Here is a 20,925-nt window from a genome sequence, read left to right as displayed (position 1 = left end):
AGAACTTACCTGCTGCAGGGCTGGTGAAGGAACAGTGATCAAGGTTGCAGGTGTCTTGGGCACAGAGTATGGGGTGAAACTGCAAAGCAGTGAAGGCATGATTCATGTGTCTAGCTTGGACACCTGCTAAGCAGCTTGCTAGAGTAGGGGTGATCTCTCTTCCATGCCAGGAATTGGGCCTTTGGGGATATTAAAGGCTTTTTCTGTTCTTCAGCTTGAGTGTCTCTGAAGTCTGGAGGAAGGCATGAAGTTAGAGGCCAAGGAGGAAGGCTGGAGAGGTGGAGCTGATGTTCCCTCTACCATGAGGCATGCAGTAAATGACCTGGGAGGCAGTGACGTGAGCGTTTCTTCTATCTCATGAGCTGGAGGTCTGCCTCAAACGTCACTTCGTGTTTCAACCCAGCATCTCTACGGTGCCCTTCAGTACAAAATGTAAATGCCTTCTTTCTGGGGACCACTTTCTAGGGGTCCACTTGAGGTGGCATGTGAATGAATTATTAGTCCATCTGTTCATGCATGTCACTGGTGCTCCTTGCAGGAGCACAGCATTTCCTCTTGGAGCAGTAGTGGTTGTCAGTGTTGCAGGGTTCATGGTCTTCTCTATGCACTTTGCTTTCTCTCTGTGCTGAGTCCATGGTGGGGTGTGGCAGAGTTCTTCTGTACCTTCTCTGTGTGGCATTTATGATGTATATCAGGAGCACAATTCAACTGAGTTGACTGGTGCCTTGGGGGAAGCTGTAGCATGCACATGAGCTCAAAGAAGTAGCAGCAAACCTGCCAGAACTTTCCAGTCTGTTTCTGGAACAAGCCTGGTTGGTTGTCTTCAGCTGCTGGGTCTTTTTGGCAAGGTTATTCAACAAAGGTAAGGCTGTGCTGCAGTGCGGTTCTTCTGCTTGCTCAGGTGAGCTTCAGGTGCAACTGTCTTACCTGCTGATTTTTGTTGCATTTGTGGTTACAGAATGTTAACATATAACCCAGCTGTCTTGGCTTCTGAGATACTGAAGATGCTTGGTTCAATTCTCTGGTCATCCTGTGAGAAGTACAAAGTATGGCTAAAGGAACTGGTCTGGGGCAGTGAAGGGGGCAACACCAGCCCTGCATAACCACCCGGTCCTGGGTTTGTCCAGCATTGCCTGCATCTAAGGCAGGTGGTATTTCTTGCATGTTTGTAGTGCCTGCGTTCTCATGAAGAAAATGCCTAACTGATGCTGTGCTGGTTTTTTTTTCCCACCCTGGTAAATTAAATGCCCCCAGGGAAGGAGCACTTGCGTCCCTGTGCTCTCTGTCTCTCTCCCTTTGTGTGTATCTGGTCTGTTGGAGAAGTTTCATGCTGGAGGTGGCAAAACTCCCTGTGCTTGGTTTCCGACCCCCTCCTCTCCTCTTCACAATGTTGTTACTGTTGCATCTGCTCTTCAGCAGGGGCTCCATCAAGTTTGTGTGACCTTAGCACTGTATTCATGCTGGAGGAGTTACCTTCCATAATGATGTCAACTGATGAGGTTGGCGGGATGGTGGCGGCTGCGATAAGACATGACATGTTCTAATGATTCGCCTTAGTGAGCTGCGTGTGTGTGTTGGGGGGGGGCACAGAGGGGCTTGGAGAGGGGAGGTGGGGGCCCCACAGGTGCCGACAAAGACTTTGACCTTTGCTGCTATAATATCAGTGTTTCACAGGCAGGGCGGTTCGGTAACCCACTTTCAGCCCGTCAAAAATTGATTTAATTGCAATTTTTTCCCCCAATTAGGAGCACTGGAGCTTAACTAATTGGAGTAATAGAGAGTAATAAGGCTCTGATAAAAAGCCTTCCTCTGCCTCCTTTGTATCTTGTGTCATCGCCTGTCAGAGGTCAGAGAGCTTGCATATTCTATTAGGCAGAGTTGCCTTCATTTGTACAAATTAGTTTACCCAACAGTAATTAAAATGCCAGTGCGGGTCGGGGAGAGCTGAATACAATTGATGGGCACGTTGGTGAAGGATTTGACAGCTCCGGTGGCCTCCCTTGCCAAAGCGTGTCAGTGCTGAATCAAAGGCTACACAAACCCACAGACCCGTGTGTTTAACCCGCAGCACCGTCAGCACCAACTGCTCTCTCTCTTCTCCTATCTCCCTTTTGGACTTGCTTTCTCTTCTCCTCCTTTTCTCATTTCACTTGAGACTTTTAAAAATAGATGTTTCCCATCTTTGAGCTGTCCTTTCTGTTGATTGCTTTCATAACACTGCTACCAACCCCCCCATCCTGTCTCCCTTGGTTCTCCCCCTTCTCTCCCCCCACCTTCCACATTCCCAGCTGCAGGGCTCTGTCAAGTAATAACTTCTTTGTTTCCCAGTCCAGTGAGTCTCCATATATAATAGTTTCCAAAATGGAACAACGATGTCCAATTCCAGCGGGCGGGGGAGCGCGCCAGGAGGAAGGCACAGACTCTTGCACGTGTCAAGCAGATTCTGGATTTGAAATCCCCAAAGAGCAGAATAGGACTAGAGAAGCAATCTGTTTACAGTACAGGGGAAGGGCACAAGCCTAGGGCACGGAGGAGGTGTAGTGAGAAGAGGTGGGAAAGGACCTGTTTTACCCAGGTCCCTTCAATGACTGTGCATTGCAGGATTCCCAGCACAGGCAGGGCCCACTCTGGAGGCTGGGTTGATAGTGGGGAAGGTGTGTGTGGGGAAGGTGTGTGTGGGGAAGGCATCTTTCCAAAAGGACTGATAGGCATCTACCTCTGTCCCTCTGGTTTGTTCACATCTGGCAGTGGTCTGTCGAGGATGGGGTAAAGAGGGATGCTACAGGAGTCAAACTGTACTTGGCACCTTGGGAGCAGCCATGGGATTATTGCAGCTGGACTGTAGCCAGAGCACTACTGCTGTTGCCAGAAATGCCATGGGATCTTCAACAACCACAAGTCAGTCAGATGTAGAGTTCTTGTGTTTCTTCCAACAGCACTGCCAGGATATGTGTTCTCTTTCATTTCCTGGCCCAGCTTCTATTGTGGGGGGATGATGTCTAATGAAATCTCTCTTCTGCAACATAGAAAAGGTCTGGCTTCTGGAGAAGCAGGCTCTCGGTTGTTTTGTTGGGGTTTTTTCCCCTCTTGTTTATTTCTCTCCTCTCTGTCAGTAGGGAGCTTCAAATAAGAAAGAGGACATCAAAGTATCAGATGAGTTGGAAAATTCCTTATGTTGGACAACAAAAATACGCTGTTTATGAAGTATGTGTGTCTCAATGCTGTGCAAAATTCTTGACTTCCTGGTTTGGTTATTGGCTTGGTTTTAGTTCCTAGGGGATCCCTGTGAAGACAACATGCCCTGTTATGGAAGCTGTGCAATGGTGCTTTTTTCCCCTTAGAAGGGCATATTAGAGGGAGCTTGTAGCCATGATAGCCAGCACCTTTCAAAGGAGACAGGAAAGATGAGTGGGGAATGGGCTTTACATCTCCGAGGCCATCTGGAGATTGGCCGTAGCAGTTTTTATGGTGGATGTAGATGCATCTGATCAGTGTCAGTGTACATAAGTAGTGTTGTATGTACTTCAGGTAGATGAGTCATGCCTGCATTAATATGTTTAGGGTATCCTGTACTCCCCTTTTCCCAATCTAGTCTCTCCTGTAGAAAGCAGCGTGGGCAAAATAAATTACACTGTCTAAGCTAGCAACTCAGCTTGAATTGTTTCTCTTGGGCAGCTGGCAACGACAGTTGTGAAAAAGCTGCACTTCTCCAAGTTGGAGGGTTTTCTTGTGTGTGCTCTGTGCTTTCTAACACAGAAGAGTTTTGTTGAAGATAGACTGAAAGGAGCAAGCCTGATAGAACGCTTCAGCTCTGCTGAATGAAGTTCCAGAAGTTTTGGAGCCAAGCTTTACATGCTTACCTCCAATATGCATGTTGTTTTAGGCCTATGAAAGCTGACTTGTGTTGCCCTTTTGCCTGAAGTAAAACTGTCACCTCTGAGAGGTTCCCAGTTATGAGACACTCGAGGCTTCAAGGTGTATGCCTGCAGATCAGACTCAAGGTGAGGGGCCCTGTATCAAGCCCTGCAATCCAGACTTTAAGGTCAGTTCGCTCTCAGGCTTTGAGAATTTCTCATTGGCACCACTTCTTGTGCATGTTGTCTTGTGAATGCTGCATTTTCATGCTGCAGTGAAGGTGGCCTGCTCTTGTGGGAGAAGTCTTATCTTTGCTTGCTAATGGGCTCAGGCTGTTAAAGATAAGGCCTGCAAACCTGATCCCGCTGAAGTATGAGACAAAATTCCTGTTGTCTGAATGGAGTCAGCTTTACCCAGAAGAGACTTGTTTGTGGCCCTGAGGCCTGTATTTGATGCTGGAGCAAAATCTCTTTATCTAATGCTTTTCTCTCTCTCTCTTTTTTTTTTTTTTTTTTTTTTTTTTTTTCCCCTCTGAGGGGTGAGGGGTAAGGACCAAGGAGGGAAAGCTGAAGTCCAGAACTGACAGCATGAGGGAGGATTAGACCTAGCTGTTCCTCCCACCTTTTTCTCCCTGTTGGTGTGCCTCCATGGTAATTTAGACCTGTGGCAACCATCAAAGCCTTGTGCATACCTTCTGCACAAAGGGGTCTGTCTCCCACGTGAGGGCGTTCTCTGCTGGGACAGTCAGTTTGTCCCCCAAAAGAAAAGTCTTAAGCACCCAATTGCCTGCTTGATTGACTCCCTGACTGCTATTATGTTTCTAACCACAGTAATTGACTTTAGTAGTTATTAATGCATTATGACTGGGGAGGGGGGACAGAACCCAACACCTAGCTTTGTAGCCAGAGCCTGTAGCCTTTGTAGCCTGCTTTCCAGACATGGGGTTTGACCGACAAGCTGTCAAAGTGGGTGTCTTTTGCTTATTTTCCTCTGAGATGGGAGACACTGGCAAAAGGGGAATGTTCCCTTCTGTCCTGCACTACGGTGGATAGAAGGCAGGCATTGAGCAGAAACCCTGTTTCCAAAGATGAAATGCTGCACACTTTCTTAATGGATCCTGGTGGCTGCTGCACAGCAACAGGAATTGGATTTTCCATAGACTCTCAGGCTTTGGTCAGGGACTTACATGGAGAAGAATATTGTCTGCACCCTGCAGCACCTGTGGGGACAGCCCAGTGCTACAGCTGCTTTGGCTGATTGCATGTGCACTGCCAATGAACCTAGAATTTTGCATGTAAGACATCCTGTTTGGAGACACTTTGAATAGCTCTAGTCCTGCAGGCCTTTTCTAGCCTAAAGGGCAGCTAAGGGTCGCAGGACTTGTGGACACCTCCAGGTGTGTGAGTTTGGGTGGAAGGATAGAGTCAGCGCAAAAGAGAGCCTTTGTAGCTGAAGCCCTTCCTAAATTCATGTAGCTCTTTGAAATGGTTTGATGTTACCTGCTTGCCTCTTTTGCAGAGTGTTTTGTCAGTGCTGCTTTTGGTCTTGTGGTTTGGAGAAACCAGCTGCTTGGCTAAACCACAGAGATAGGAGGAGTCCTGAGTTCTGGCCTTGCTTCCATCTGGCCCTTCTCTGGCTTTGGTTGAATTGATCCTGTGTTTAGCACTTGACTGCTGAGTGCCTTCTTACAGCAGCAGTAGCACTTCTCACAGAAGTCAAGGATGCTGCAAGAATCCATTCCTGGTGCAGTAGAGGCTTGGAGACACCTTGACTTCCAAAGGAAGAATGCTGTAGAGGATCAAAGAAATGTTTAAAAAGTACTCTAACTGCTATTTTTACAGACATGACATTGTTTTCTTATTTTGCTTTCATCTTTCAGCTGCCAGCCCTGTGTCATACTGCAAAAGTTGTTTAGGCAAAGCGTAGAGATGGCTTTTATTTAAAGCAGGTTCCATTTCCTGCATTCATGCTATCCTTGTTGCATTGACTTAAACATAGTTTTGGCATTTTGTTCTCTGTAGCTGCAATAAATATGGCTTTGTGAGAGGTCATTTATAACTTACTTAGAAATCCTTTTATGAGCTGCTTCCTCTTATTTGGACTGAGGATAGGAAGTTGGCACGAAACAAGCAGTGTGGTTTGGAGAGCCACAGCACCCATGTTCCTGATGCTTGATTTGAAGGATTTGTTCTGTCTTAGGAACTAGTATGAGGCCAGTGGCTGTCAGGTGACCTCTGGAGCCAGCATGTGCAGCAGGGACAGCATTGCCAAGAGGACTTTGGAATGGACCCTGCTGGAGGGTGTAAACTGAGCCAAATCTTGCTGCAGAAGAGCTGTGCTGCCTCTAACAGAGAGTTCCTGAGCACTGGGGAGGGCAACCTGATCCAGCTTTGAAATTGGCCCTACTTTGAGCAGGCTGGACCAGAGACTCTATTCTGTGATTCTTTAGGCCTGTGATGCTGCAGCCAGTTCATGATTGTGCTCAGAAGTTGCCAACAAACAGAAGTGAGACATGAAGTAGGAAATAACAGTAAATTTTCCATGGGGTCTTTCTGCAGCTTACAGCATTGACTGTGTATGAATCATGCTGAGTACTCTACCGACTCATTTGAAAATGTTGTTTACGGCCATTCCTGTTTAGGTTTTCCCTTTGTGTTTACAAATACATGTTTTATGTCCTGCCAGTTCTCTGCAGTTGTGACCTGCTGCATCTGGGAAGCTCACCTACTGAGAGTCCTGTGGCAGCTCTCCCTTTGCTGCTGCCTGTCTCTTGTGAAATGTGGTGGGATATGCTGAAATCATCTTGAACCAGAATTTAAAGTCTGTCTTGTAACCTGTTTTCTCTGTCTTGCTCATGCACTTTGTTCAGAACATGAGGATTAGTAAGTGGTTTTTGTTTGCTTCTTTTTTTTTTTTTTGAACAGCTCATTTGTGACGGGGACAGCCTGCTGTGGACATACCTCACCTCTGAGAATCTGGGACCTTGAGAGGTGAGTGAGCTTCCAGATTACAGGGAGGGACTTGAAAAGTGAGTAACAATGCAATATTGGAAATGCTGCAAAATGGTATCATTTCTTTTTTCAATATAGGCAAGGGATGATTGAAGATGAGATGTGTTACGGAGTGGGGAACAAAGCAAACTGGTGTGGAAAGGCATATGTGGGGGGTGATTCTGGTTCAGTAACTTGGCTTTTCTTCTCAGCTTTTCCAGTTGATGGCACAGCCATCCTGGTTTCTTCCCATTACCTGTATACAGTCAAAATTTACCCGTTACACCTTCCTTTTCATCTGTCTCTGTTGATGCCTCAGCCTCAGCCAGAGGAGGTGAGGAAGGTGATCCTTATCCTCCCATTCAGCCACTTCTCTGTGGTGCTGGGAAGCCAGAGGCAACACAGGCTCTGAAGTCACCTTGTCCTGGCTGGCAATTCCAGTAGCGAAGAGAGGTGAGGTGTGGCAGCAGGTTATCTATGGAAGTGACTTAGGCACGTTGTCTTCTCTTTGTCCTAATAAGTACTGAGGAGGTTAATTGCTGTGGCCTCTGATTTGGGGTCTTTGAGTAGTTCCTTTTCGGTGAAGGTGCTGACCTTAGCAACTGGGGAAATGTTGTTCTCAAATCTTGATGTGAGACTCAACTGCTGACAAATTTGAAACTCTCAGCCTGAGGGTGTTAGTGTAGTGATGGACAGATAGCAAATATTTCACAGGATTATTGGAAGGGCAGCTCTGCCTTCCAGGACCAGTATGCTCTGGGTAGGAGTGGCACGGCCCAGATAATCCAAAGGAGTGCTGTCAGGATTGAAGTGAGCAATGGCAGAAGGGGCCTGAGGGATGTCTGTAGAGCTGTATTTGGGGAAAGGGGGTGCAGGAGCATTGATGCGGACACAGGGCAGGTCTGAGACCAATTGTCTTCTAATCTATAGTTTAAATAGTTTAGATTGTTTAAGTCAACTGTATCAAATACAAATTTAAACCAGCTGTTTTTTCTCTGAAGTAACAAAAATACTTTGTGACAATGCATCCTACAAAGGGTAAGCTGGAGCAGGAAAGAGCACCAGTGCATTTAGCTATGGTGCATGTTTCTTAGTGACCCATCCAGTGTTGCCTCTGGAGTACCCCAGAAGGATGCAGGCTGTGCTGTGATACCCCTGCCCATCAAGTCTTCTGGCTGTTCTTGAATAGAGGCATCTGACAGGGGTGAGGAGATGGGCAACCCTCTCCCCCCTGCCCCAGCCTTTCTGACAGCCTTTCCCAAGGAAGCCTGAAGAGATAATAAAGCTGTGTAGAAAATAGGATTAAGGTAATGAACAAGCACAGCGGAGTTTGATCTTTCAATAACGTAAAAGCCTGAGTGACAGGCAAATAAAAAAGCCAAGGCAACCTAGGCCACTGGGCCTCTGTTGAAATGGCTAGAGTGTCAAACTTATTCTTCCCTCTTCACCTGTCACAGCTGGAATGCACCATGCCACTGGGTCTTTTCCTCTCCAGGGACCTGTGTGTGAGCTGGTGGACTCGTCAGCATGTGCAGGATAGGAGGCTGAGTAGGAAGCATGGCTGGGACTCCAGCATGTGAAGCTTGATGTCATCATTCATAGAAAAGGAGTACAGAGCTATCCTTCCAGGTCTTGACTGTCCATAAACTGTTCATCTTCCCAGCAGAGCTTTGGATCCATCTTCAAAGACTCCAGTGATTGCCAGGAATGATCTTGTAGGGAATGCTGTCTCTTCCTTTGAGGCTTTTGAATGCTGTTTCCCTGGTCAGATTCCAGGAGTGAGAGTGTGGCATGAAAACTGAAAATCTTAGAGCCATCCAGGACTTGAAAACTCCTCCTGTGCTCAATGTGTCGTGATAACATCTGGCAGACAGAGCCAGGGCCTCTGAGTTTGCTGCTTACCCTTTTCTTGTGGCCACAAAAAGGCCCAGAGGCTGACCTGCAGAGGCTGAACATGGCAAGGATATTATCTCTGAGAACAGAGTCCAGATAACTTCCATCAAAAAAAATTAGGCAGGGTAGAATGATGTGTAAGGTGTGCTCTTGAAAACCGCAGGATCCTTAGCACCACTGAGGTGTTCAGTGCTGTCCAGGATCAGTTAGTTCAGTTAGAGGAGTTTTCTTTGCATCGGGGGCTGAGTAACTAACAGTACAGCAGTTTCTGTGCCATTCTCTTCTGTTGGGGTAGGTGGTCTTTTTACCCAACAGCTGAGAGCTGGAACATGCTACAAAAGGATTTAAAGCTTAAATAACCTTTTGTGTACTGATCATCTTAGTTCCAGGCCAGATAAGTCCTTGGCTGGTGCTTGTAGCTGTTGGTCATGGTATGTTTCGTATTTATGACCTTCGCTGTTCCATGACCCTGGGGCAGCCATTCTCATCCCTCCAAGAGGAAGGGAATAATATCTTCACCTGTAAATATGTCCTGTGCTTTGAAAAGGCCTTGGTTGGTTTTGGTGTAGAGGAAATTTTTAGTGGGGAAAGGAAACGCCTCTTGCTGCATCCCACCCTCACAAATGTCTTTCATTTCTGACTCTGCTGAGACGATGGCATTGGATCAAAGCCACAACAGGCAGCAACAAGCAATTGTCAAGGGAGTCTAAAGCAGGGGAATGACTGCATAATGCCAAGACACTGTCTCTGATGGCTGAAATTCCAGCTGCTGCTACACCTGGCCCTGTCTCCTGTAATGAAGGAGGATTTAGGTTTTTTTTCTTATGCTTTTGAAGCTGGCTAGCTGCACTTCTGGAGGACATCTCTCACCCTACACATTCTACATTGTGCCATCTGATGGCTTTTAGATGTGGGGAAGTTGCTGTGCAGTTATTCCTGCTCTGGATCAAGGTGTGTGTGTGGAAGGCAGCTGTGAGTAAGTTTGGTGATCAGAGGCCTGCAAGGAGAACGGTGAGCAGTATGGGCCACAGGATACTAACCTGTGTCCTTGCATCAGGTATCAGCCCTTGCTGACTCCTTGTCCTCTTCCAAGTTCCCTTGTCCCTCCTTCAGTGAGGGATATGATGGCAGCTGCCCCTCTTGCAGATCAGGTTCCTCTGCTCAGTTTTGCCTTTCTCTGTTCAGACCATCCTGTCTTGTTTGCCAGTGTGTGTGGCTCAACAGAACAGCCACTTAATGGCAAGCAAGAGAAAAGGAAACTTTATTCAGATCCTTCTCCTCTTTCTTCTTCTTTCTATTGCCTTTGGGAGTTTAAACTCCTTGGAAGATGAGGGTCATGCACCACTGACAGCTCCAAGGCCGGCATTTGTCATTTGCCTGCAGGGAACTGTTGCTTCCCATGTTATTGGGGTGGTCTGCATGTCGTTAGGTGACAAATACCCGTCTCAAGGATGCTTTTCCATGAGATGTTATACTCCAGAGGTCTCTTTACAGCAACTCTTGGAGCTATTCTGCAAAGCCTGATGCTTGAAATGGACAGTGAACTCTCTGATATGGTAGTCTTCATGCTATAAACACTTTGAATGCACAAATCCTGCAGTGTTCTTTCCTGTGACATGACATGACATGCTGCAGGGCACGAGAGCTGTGAAAACTGAACCAAAGTTAGCTGTGCCCTGCAAGCCACCCAGATCCTCTACCTTTTAAATATCCAGTCTTTGTCCAACTCCTCCCCCCTTTTGAAGGTATTTTTGGCAGAGTGGGGATTTTGTTTGTTTGTTTTCTGGTTTTTGTTGGTTTTTTTTTAAGAACCCTCTAATTTCTTGTTCAGTTTTTCTCCCGCTCCTGAGCCCTTTGAAAGTGGCTTTATGCCGTCACTGACACCAAACTGACACTTTGCGTTTCCCCACTTCTTATCCCTTTATGGCAACAGATGTTGAAATTTTGTATCCCTTTTATCTGTCCCTCTTTGCCCTCTTCCTGTAATTAGGTTTCCCTTGTTAGCAGTACAAAGTGGCCCGGTTTGCTGCCTGGCCTTTTGAGCCATTGTGTCGGAGCACATTTTTTTCCTCCTCTTTCGGAAGAGTTCCTTCCCCCTTAAGTAATAGGCAGGGTGTGGGCCAAAGCTGTGGCTTTTTCTTGTTTCTTTGTTCTCCATTTATCTCTGCCACCTTTTTCAAAGAGATGGAGAAAAAAAATAGAGCGTGCATGGAAGGGGAAGATACAGAGTTGCATTTCTTGACCGTCAGGCCCCTCTGCTCTTCAGGTGTTCAAGGCAGGTGCCTTTGATGTCTGCAGATTTTGGGGAGGTGGGAGGTAGAGGATTCGTGAGAGTGACTTGGGAGTGGAGGAGAAGGGAGATTCAGGTGTATGGCTGGTGCCCTCAGCAGAGGGTTGGGGAGGAGTCTCAGGTAGTCAGGCAGCTGCTGAGCAGGGTAGTAATGTGTTCTGCCTATGGTGCATTGCCCTGTGCTCTTTCTTTCCAAGAGCCAGCATGAGTGTTACCATCCTAAGCAGCTGGTTGAAGTTTGCTAATGTGCTGCTGATGGATCTCTAGTGTGTGTTTCCATGGGACCCTTGCTAGGTTACATCTGTCTGGGCCATGGAGGGGGCAAGAATTAGTTGCTGTCTTTTCAGCTTTTGACTTATGTTGATCTGCATCCATTTTGGTGGCTCTTCAGAGCTCATTGAGTTAAAATTTGGGCTCCCTGTACTAGTCTTAAACAGCAAGTGTAATTTGAGAGTTGAAGCATATAGCACTGAGCACCCTGGTCAGCTGATCACTACTGATGATTTCCTGTTTAAATCCAGTCCTTCTTGACTTTGTCTCCTGTTGTGCTCCAGTTTTTTAATTGTGTGGAAGTAGATGAGTGAAATGAGAATCTGCAGGTGTAGTTCTTGGTTATAAGTCTTGCTGAATGTTTTCAATAGAAGTTTTTAATCTAGAAGCTTGGCTCAAGACTTCTTAGCATTGTGTTCTAAAATAATTTCTGTAGAAGAGCATTCTCTCCACAGCTTTGAGCTCCAAGGGTTATACAAGTTTGAGACCCTCTAATTTAATCACCAGAGGAGTTGTTGAGTGAAGGGAGCACATGGATTCAGAACTGGAGTTGCTAGATCAAAAGGAAAGGTAACTGACTCCAAGAAATGTGGGGAGTCTGTTTCACCCAGGCATTTAAACTGGATTTATCCAGTCACAGAGAAGTGGGTGCATATGTCTGATAACAGGAGAGACAAGCAATAGCAAATATTATCCTGTCACTGATAACAGTTTCACAGGATTTGGGGAGCAGAAGAATAATAGCATGTGGTGTATGTGGAATACCCCTTTCTGGTCCTGTTTTTCTATAGATTCATACGCCAGGTATCTTTTTTTGCCAAGGAAACTCCTCCAGGTTTTGTGGGAAAGAGGCTCCCTATTCCTTTCAGATTTGCATTTCTTTCTCAGCATCTCTGTCTTGGCTGAACAGAAGCAGGACACCAGGCCTATGGCCAGCTTGAGCCTGTTCTGGAGAAAGCTTGCTGGTGCAGGGAGCCTCTTAAGTGGTGGTTTCTTGGATGATTGTCCCTTTTAGAAGACTTTGTTGTGTTCAGAACTCTGTCTCCTGTCTATAATGGATAGCTTCAGTCTTGTCTGTGCAACGTCTTCCCATGGTATGCATGTGTTCTCAAAACTTCTCAAAGCCTTGTTGTTCTTTACTGATTTCTGGTTGGGTTTTGGATTTTTTGACACTGTGTTTCTGAACTCTCTCATATAAGCTGGGTGTCTTCTGCCTTCCTTTTGTTAAGAGTGCTCTGGTCCATCTTAACCTAAATGTAAAATCACTGTAAGAGGAGGAACATACAGGTGTTTATCCTAAATCCTTTCTTCCCCATGGCAGTCTTGGCCCTGCCTCACTAGAGAGGACCACGAGGCCAGCTCCTGCCCTTTGGATGTGTGCATGTTCAGGGCATGCTGCAGCCTTTGAACTCTTGTTCGGGCGTATTTATGACAACTTTACAAGGCCCTGAGCAATCAGAGAGCATGGGTGGGGGCTGGACACTCCAAGCGCATCAATCAGTTTCATCCCTCTGAGCCAAAGCAAAAGTAATCTTTATTTTTCCCTGGGTTGAGAGAGAATCAACAGAGGCAAGACAGAAGAATGGGAAGGAGTGAATGAGGAACCCCCTCTGTCACTGGCTAGTGGTAGCTCATTTAAACAGATGGCTTTGTTTTGATTTGGACTCTCCATTTTTTTGTCTCCTCACTAAAGGAGACCTGCAGAGCTCTGTCCAGAAAGGGAGCAATACAGCCGCCTGTTCCCACACAAGTGGGGCGAAAGGCGAGAGGCTTTGAGAATTCCCTGCTTCTTTTCCTCTCCTCCCTCTTTTTCTGTTCCTCCAAGAAATCACAGTTTGAGAATTCCCCCCTACTCCTCCCGTTGGAAAAAAAGACAGAGAAGACATTCTTGACATTCTTTGCAGAGAAAAGGGGTTAAATGTCTGAATTTGGGGGTCACCATGTTATACAAATTGCAATCTAATCGTTTTTACAAGAACACACGTGTGCTAAGAAAAGGAGCCATGGACAAGAAAGAAAAGGGGATAGACAACCTTTTTTGTCCTATCTTCTTTTTTTTTTCCCCCTCAAGGTTTTGGACTATTGTCATGTCCTGTCTCTCTCCCCTCCTCACCCCCGAGAGGGAGAACATTGGTTTTATAGTTAAATTGGTTCATAAAGCAGAAGGGCTTGGTGCCATTTCTGTTTGTTTTCCCAAATAAAAGCCCCAGCAGGGTCTCTTTTGCACCGTTGTGGCTTTATTTGAAGAAACTGGCTTTTTCCCATAGCCCAGTGTGTCAGTTTATCCTCTGAACTTAACCTTACAGGAACCCAAACAACAAAAACTCACAGGGTCCCAGAGCTGGAAAGGTAAAGAAATTGTATCTTTTTATTGGACCATTTAAAACGTGTGTGGGCCAATTCAGAGAAAGCAGAAGAAAAGAAGGCAAAACTCCCTCTTCTGTCTCTCCCCCCAACACAATCTCAGACCGTCGTTGGTGTCTTTCCCCCCTACTGCTTCGAGTCCCTTCAGCTGCACTGAGGAATCAGAGAGAGGTATTTGCCCTGAAAATCACTTGAAACACCATCTCTGAGCCATTTCACTTAGAGGTGCTCCTTCAAAATTCCCCAAGCCAATCCCACACCTCCCTGCAGGAATTAGTAGCCTGGCCTAAATGCAAGGGCAACTTTGGGGTAGGATAGAAGAATAACTTTGTCAAGGGTCTGTGCTTCTCCCTATGTACAATACAGATGTTGTTTGATCAAGCCTTTCCCTTCTTAGCATAAGTTTTTGCATCCCCTCAGTGCCTCAGCTGCTATTGCAAAGCATCTGGAAGAGACAGCAGCTCAGCTCTTCCCTTTGGTTTTGGTGCACTCTCCAAATTGGATGACAGAAATTGTGCAAATGCTGCACTTGGGATAATTATTTTTAAATGGATTTTTCTTTCTCTGTTTGATACTCAGATCGAATGTTTGGAACTAAACAGGGCTCTTTACACCTTTTTTTTTAAAGTATATGCTTCTCACCTGTTTTGTTTCAAATAGTTATTGGGGCTGAAATATTGGTTTAGAGCTCTGTTTGATTTCTGAATAGTCATCTGCTTATGTGCAATGGATTCTCCTCTTTGACGGATGATCACAGTTCACAGATGAGGTTTCCAGAGCAAATGAATTGTCCTCAGTTTTGCACATCTCTGTTTTCAACATATGTTCGGAATTCAGCAGTTTCCTAGAGTTTGCATAGTTATATAATATCAATTCTAGTGAATTGGGGTCACCAGAAATGGAGGGTAGGAAGAAAAGCGTTGTTTCATCCCAGCTTTTGGAGTGTGGTTCTTGTGTACTGGAGACAGCTGGACAAGACCTGCAGCAAATGGGCAGGGTCCAGGGAGGAAGGTGCAGACTTCTTTTGGACTCTGACTATCAGAAAGATCTCAGGGAGATCCCGAGCTTTTAAGGGCACACAAGTAGTTGCAGTGGCTTGGGAGGCTGTATGTAACTTTAACTTGGTGAAGCAACGTCCCATGGGTTATCTGGAAAGTAACCACCTGGGCTCTGTCATGACTGATCTTATTTTGTCTTCATATTAGTGAGTGAGAAGTAATAGAACTTGAAGCTGTTTCTAAAAAGAAGAGCAAGAACTTAAAGAAACCAGCCTGTTTCTTCCCTTCACTTTGCTTCCAGGCTGCCTGTCTTCTGGAGGTATTAGGAGAGCTATGCTCATGGCTAGATTTCTAGCATAGAAATGAAAGAGTGAAATGGAGAAATCCTGAACAAATATCTTATTTTAAAAGTAATTTTAAAAAGTCTTGAAGAACTTGGAAATTAATTGAGATGAATCAAAGGATTCTCTATAGTGTCTGAACAAAATGCCTTTAATTTTTGGACTCATCAGTTGGATACATTTACCAGGCACATGGACTTTGTTTAAACATCTTTTTCTATCACCAAGGAGTCCAGAGCCTGGTGCTAACACAGCTTCCCTGTGCTAAAGATAAAATAGGCTGCTGGATTTGCTCTGGCTCTGTTCCTTGTGGGCTGGTACTGGATTACTGCCAATATTATTCAGTCTGTCTAGATGCTTAACAGGAAGCATGAGAAATTAGGAATATTATGAGATTCCTCAACACTGCAGGCCTACCTGTGTGTTTGTAGGTGCTGCACTGGCCCAGGTGGTTTGTGATTAAAGTGTTGAAATTGAGAGCTCTTTCTCTAGACTGGTCTTTGCAGAAAACCTGCACACAGAATCACATTTGTGGTTCTGCTTCACAGAGCTCTGCTAGTGCAGAGTCATTTCTGGTGGTGCCACCCAGCACTGGGACTGAACGCAGGCACTACTTGGCCCAGGCTGTTCAGTGCAAAGACAGGCAAAGCTCCAACCATCTGCACAGGTAACTACCTGGCTTGCCTGAAGAAGACCTAGGAGTGTAAGAGCTACTTGCCAGCTGGAGGGCCATGGCAGGGTAGGGAGATGGTGTGGACCTTCCATGTTTGGTCTCACTTGGTCTTCACAGACACTTCCTGACTAACCTTCATTACCCATAACAAGGACAGGGCCTCTGAAGTGCTGAGGATCAGCCCACCTGGGATTTGAAAGGTGTTTAGGTGAAAAAGGGACCACAAAGGAAAGAAGGCAGCTGTTTCCTGCTGTATTTGGCTGGTGCTGCTGAAAAAGGTCAAAGATAGATACGCCATCTCTCTCTGTCCCTCATGGAGAAGGTATCTTCTGTCCATCTAAGTTGTTAGAAACCGTTGGTGATGTGCTGGTGTAGCTGCTGCTTTTCTGTTGCCCATTCATGGGTTATGTTGATCCTTTATGGGTTATTAAGGATTAGCTGTGGGTTTTGCTCCTGAGAAAGGGGAAGCTGTTCAGGTGTGGGGTTTGAGGGCAGGGAGTATTTGGGATAACAAAGAGTGGACAATTTGTGGGCACTAACTTGTGATCCCAAGACTGGAAGAGTTGTGGTGGCAGAGTTCTCTTCCCAGCATGGGCTCAGCATGGTAGTGTATGCTGCAGGCACATAGAGCTAGCCTGGCATGGTGGTCGCTGGTCCAGAGACACCTTAATCTGCTGAAAAAAGGGAAATACTAGTCATGTTCTGCGTCTTTATCACCTCAAGTATGCCCATGCCAGAACACATAGGTGTTTTGGTTTGTGTGCCCAGTGTAGAGCACAGTAAACTTTCCCCTGGTGCCAGATGTAAGTGCTTCACTGTAGCAACTACCACGTTGCCTCTGTAAATTGCCAAAGAGCTGCTCCTGTATCCTGGGGTTGCACCTCCCACCTGAGAGAACGTTCTTGGGACAGGAGAACTGGACTGATTAACAAACCAGCAAAGCAGGGTTTACTTTGCTGCAGTAACTTGCAAGTATCTGTGCTCATTTTATGCCTACAGAGAAAAGCTAATCCTTTTCTTTCTCCTCCCTTTTTTTGTTGCCTTTTCTTTCATTTTTGTTGCCTGGGATGGAAAGGGAAGTGGAGGGAGGAAAACGGTGTGATTGTTGGAATGCTTGGGTACCGCTGCAGTGAGACGTGAAGGCATGGAGAAACACTGGGAGCGAAGCACCTGGGTGGTGCTCGGGGTCCAAGCTGCTGGTGCTGCCTAGGGCTTGCTGGGGTAGCTCATCTCTTGGGAGTAACTCCTTGCTCCTGCCTGAGCAACTGGCAGAGGACTCTGGCAGTTGGGCAGTCTGGCCCCTTACTCATCTCACAGGTAGTCCAAGGATTCTTGTCTGGGAGAGCAGGTGACTCCTCCTCATACCTCTGTTGTATGTCTTACAACTCTGGGCCACACATACAACTTGTAGGCTTTGCAGAAGGCTTTGCAGAAGCCTTGAGAAGGTGTGCATGTCCGTTTGTCCTGCTGGCTTTGCAGAATGGCAGATGGAGGTATCTGTGTGCTTGGAAGGGCAGAGAAGTGCCAGAGCACTCATGCCCATCCATTTTTCACTCCACGGTGGATCTGAGGACCCATCTGTGCCAACTAAACCCCATTGCTCTTGCTCATGGTGCTCAAACCATGAGTGCTTCAACCTCTCAACCCACAGACAGGTGCAGAGTTGCCGCTGGATTGGTTTACAAGTAACCTTCCAAGGGTTAATGTATTGTGAGAAGGTTGCAAAGGGCTGAAGCCTGGAATCCTCTCGATCCCTTGCCTGGAGAAACACAAAGTCCAATAAGCCAGCACCCCTGGATTCGTGTTGGGGGGGATTAATTCATGCACTTGATGTTAAAGCTTGTCCGAGAGGTTTGCATGGGGGGGCCATTGCTAGGGCTGGTTGGCCTCTCTAAATGGTTGCTAGGGCCCTGGCATCAAGGGCCAATGTAGCTGCCCACAGCCACGGTCACGGAGGGAATTACACAGCCACAAAGAAATTGTTATTCTACATAATCTGCTCTTTGGAGAGTGACTGTGGGGAAACAGGCTGGCCCCAGCATGCCGCCAGCTCTGTGATCATAGAAGCGTGCTGGCTGCAAAGATCGGCCAGGGCTCGCCTTCTGATCTGGGGACACCAGGGCTCGAGGCACTAATCTGCTTTATCAGCGATTTCTCTCTCCTGACACAAAGGTGTTTACTTGTTTTAACATCTCCCAGGACTCTATTTCTCCTTTTGTGTGGTCTTTATCCCCCGACGAGGGCTTTAGCCCAGATTACAGACAGAATTAAGGCATTTGGCGATGTGCCTCAGAGCTGTGTGATGCTGGATCAAGGAGCAGAATGTAACGAAATAATGGAGGGAGATGCTGGGAGTGACCCCACTGCGGGATCCGTGCTGTTGGCTTTCAGGACTGCTTCATTGTCCTGAGAACCAAGAGGGTGTTGGAGAGGGGTGGCCATGCAGCAGAGTTTGAAAAGCGGGTGCTTCAAGTTTTATTGTGTCCAGCATTTTTGATGTAGAGGGTGTGAGGAGAAGGAGAAGGAAGAAAAGGAGGGTTTGCAATAGGTGGCCATTTCAAGCAGCTAGGCAGATTGTCCACTCCATTCCCGAGAGTCTGTCATGGAGACAGACTGGATGTCACTGGCTGCTGCAGCGGGTGGAGTGATACTGGGATGGGCTGTGCCATGTACCTGATGCAATTCTATGTGACCCAGGGAAGGGGCTCAAGCTTCTGCTTGAAGTCTGGCAGGGTGGGACCTGGTGAGCTGCTGGTTCTGCACATGAACAAGCAGCAAGTCATACCACCACAAAGCACCCAGCACAGAGCTTCATGGAGATCTTGCTTTTGCTCTTTCACTGCAAGCAAGGAATTAAAAAGGAAGAAAGGGTCAAAAAAACCCCAAACTAGCCTTTGGAAGGTCATCTCCAGAGCAACCTTGGGGTGGTTGCTTTTGACCTATCACATTCAGCCCCAGAATGTTGTTTGCAGAATGTGGTGTAGCTGGAGGGGGTTGAGGAGAGCAGCCATGGCGGACTGGGTTAGGAGAGTCTAATTTGCCTGTGGATCTCTGCTCTGTGTCAAAGATCCAGGGAAATATCCCAGTGGACAGTATTTTGAAGGACAGAGTATGGGATGGGATTGAACAGGTAGATGGCTCTTGCAGATTATCTGGACTAAGGTGGGAGTTGTCTCCCAAGTGGGAGCCACATAATTCAGAATACTGGTCACTTCTCCCAGGGAAAAGGATTCCATTCTGCTGGGGGTCAGCTGTGCCTGTACCTTGGCTCTTCCTCTTTCAGCTGGGACTCCTGCCGGTCATCGTTGATGATAGTTAGTGACCCAACCAGTAGCAGAAGCTGGGGGTGGGAGAGGAAAACTGTGCAGGCTTTTGTATTCTGTTAAATCACAGAAATGAGATCTGGAAGACTTCTCTGACACCATCTCTGCTCTGGCCAGCCGAACCGGAAGGGCTTTTTGCTCTGAATGACTCTTCCCCTAATGTGTTTCTGAATGACTCTTCCCCTAATGTGTTTCATTGCAGTGGTCAGCTGTTGACCTGTTTAGGGACCGACTTCCACCATGGAGCTGGAGTCCTGGATGTGTTCTACGAAACACCCTCCCTTCTCCTTTCTTGTGGGTACGACACCTACATCCGCTACTGGGACATACGGACCAGCACCAGGTGAGCCTCCCGTGCTGCCGTCTGGGGCCCACGCAAGGCTCCTGGACCCTCCTTGTGCAGTGTCTGGGGGCTCAGCTCTCACTGAATTAGCTCCTTCAGGCAAAGTGGATGGAGGAGTGGAGGCTCAGCCGTGCTCTGGTTTGTGTTGCCCTTGCAGGAAGTGCGTCCAGGAGTGGGAGGAGCCCCATGACAGTGCCCTGTACTGCATAAGGAGTGACAAGAACCATATGATTGCCAGCGGCTCTTCCTACTACGGCGTGGTGCGCCTCTGGGATAAGCGGCAGACTCGGTGCCTGCAGGTGAGCACTGGTGGGAGGCTGGGCAGCACCAGAGCTTCTCAGCTGTTCTCTGGCAGCCCAGTGCTCATGCCTCGTGGGAAAAAGAAAGAGGGACTGCTGGGCTGTCTTGGGACTAGTCCACCATGGCAAACATAACCTATGTGCAGGGAAAACCTGCTTTGCTCAGACATCTCAGCCTTTGGATCTGTAACACCAGCTGGGGTCTTTGGGCTGACCGCTTTTCTGAAAGGTTGATTCTCCGGTTTTCTTGCAGAGCTTTCACCTGTCTTCACCCACCAGCAGCCCAGTGTACTGCCTCCGTTTCAGTACCACCCACCTGTATGCTGCCCTGGCATCAGCCCTGCATGTCCTGGACTTCACGGCCTCGTGAAGGGCACCACAGCTGCTTCTGGTGACCCCAACTCAGCAGAGCTGACACTTGGCTCAGGGAATTGCAGGGCAGGAGAGGTGAGAAAGGCCCACAAGGCTTCTGAAGGGACTTTTTCCTGCCAGAAAGCTACAATGAAGAGTGCACAAAGGGCCAAACTTTCTCAACCTCATCTGCCTGTTAGTGAAAATAATAGGCCCATTGTCCTTTACCCTTTTTATTTTGTGCAAGTCAGGGTTTGTTTTATTAACTGTGTTCCTGTTTTTCTTTTCTTTTTTTTTTTTTAATTTCCTTTTTTTTCCTGTGGATACATCATTTGAGGGGCAAGTTGAGCCAGGATGCCCCATCAGCTATGTGCTGGTCAGGTTGAGATCAGCCAAGCTCTAAGCATGTGAAGCAAGACTAGGCTGTGTGTAGGGTGGACTGATTTGGTGGAAGGGAAAGGTGCCTGGAGTGAGGACCACCTTTCTCCTTAACTTGCTGTCCTGCCAGCTGCTTGTGTTGTCCTTCACACCCAAGAGCAACAATTGAGCTAAAAGGCAGAGCCAGCCCTGCTTTCAGTGTGCCTCCCCAAGCTGGCCGTCAGGTCAGGCTGTGCACTTGGCAGGGCTGAAATGGTCGTGTTTTGCTAAATAAAACGGAAAGGAAACAGAAGAGATGGTATGTTTTGTTTCAACTTCTGAAGGGGCTGTGGTGTTACCTGTTGGTTGCAGGGGCCTGGCTGGGTGGGGGAGGTTGGACCTGTTTTCAGATGCTGTCTCCATGTCTAATAGATCTCTCTCCCTGGCTAGACCCTGTGACACTGCTGCACTGAAGGCGGTTCCTGGGAGCTTGGATCTCCTGTCACTTTTTCAAACAAGAATTCAAAAAGTAGGATCTGTGACTCATTTGGTGCCTGCATAATGAAGCAGCAAACCAG

The 20,925-nt window shown here is 47.2% G+C and overlaps 1 protein-coding gene across 3 annotated transcripts in view; it reads left to right on the top strand.

Annotated features, from left to right (window-relative positions):
- FBXW4 (F-box and WD repeat domain containing 4) overlaps nt 1-20,660 on the top strand; it is a 60,836-nt gene extending 40,176 nt beyond the window's left edge. For 2 of the 3 annotated variants that reach the window (XM_039554060.1, XM_039554061.1), the window contains 4 exons: nt 6,780-6,845; nt 19,200-19,340; nt 19,498-19,639; nt 19,893-20,660. In XM_039554060.1, the coding sequence (XP_039409994.1) occupies nt 6,780-6,845; nt 19,200-19,340; nt 19,498-19,639; nt 19,893-20,009 (466 nt within the window). In that variant the 3' untranslated portion in view covers nt 20,010-20,660. The remainder of the gene's footprint in view (nt 1-6,779; nt 6,846-19,199; nt 19,341-19,497; nt 19,640-19,892) is intronic. The other variant, XM_039554062.1, reaches the window with a different exon arrangement.
- The last annotated feature ends 265 nt before the right edge of the window (nt 20,661-20,925 follow it).

Source organism: Corvus cornix, chromosome 6 (genome assembly GCF_000738735.6).
Source record: "Corvus cornix cornix isolate S_Up_H32 chromosome 6, ASM73873v5, whole genome shotgun sequence".
In the NCBI taxonomy this organism is placed as follows: Eukaryota; Metazoa; Chordata; class Aves; order Passeriformes; family Corvidae; genus Corvus; species Corvus cornix.
This window is presented reverse-complemented; position numbering and strand designations above follow the sequence as displayed.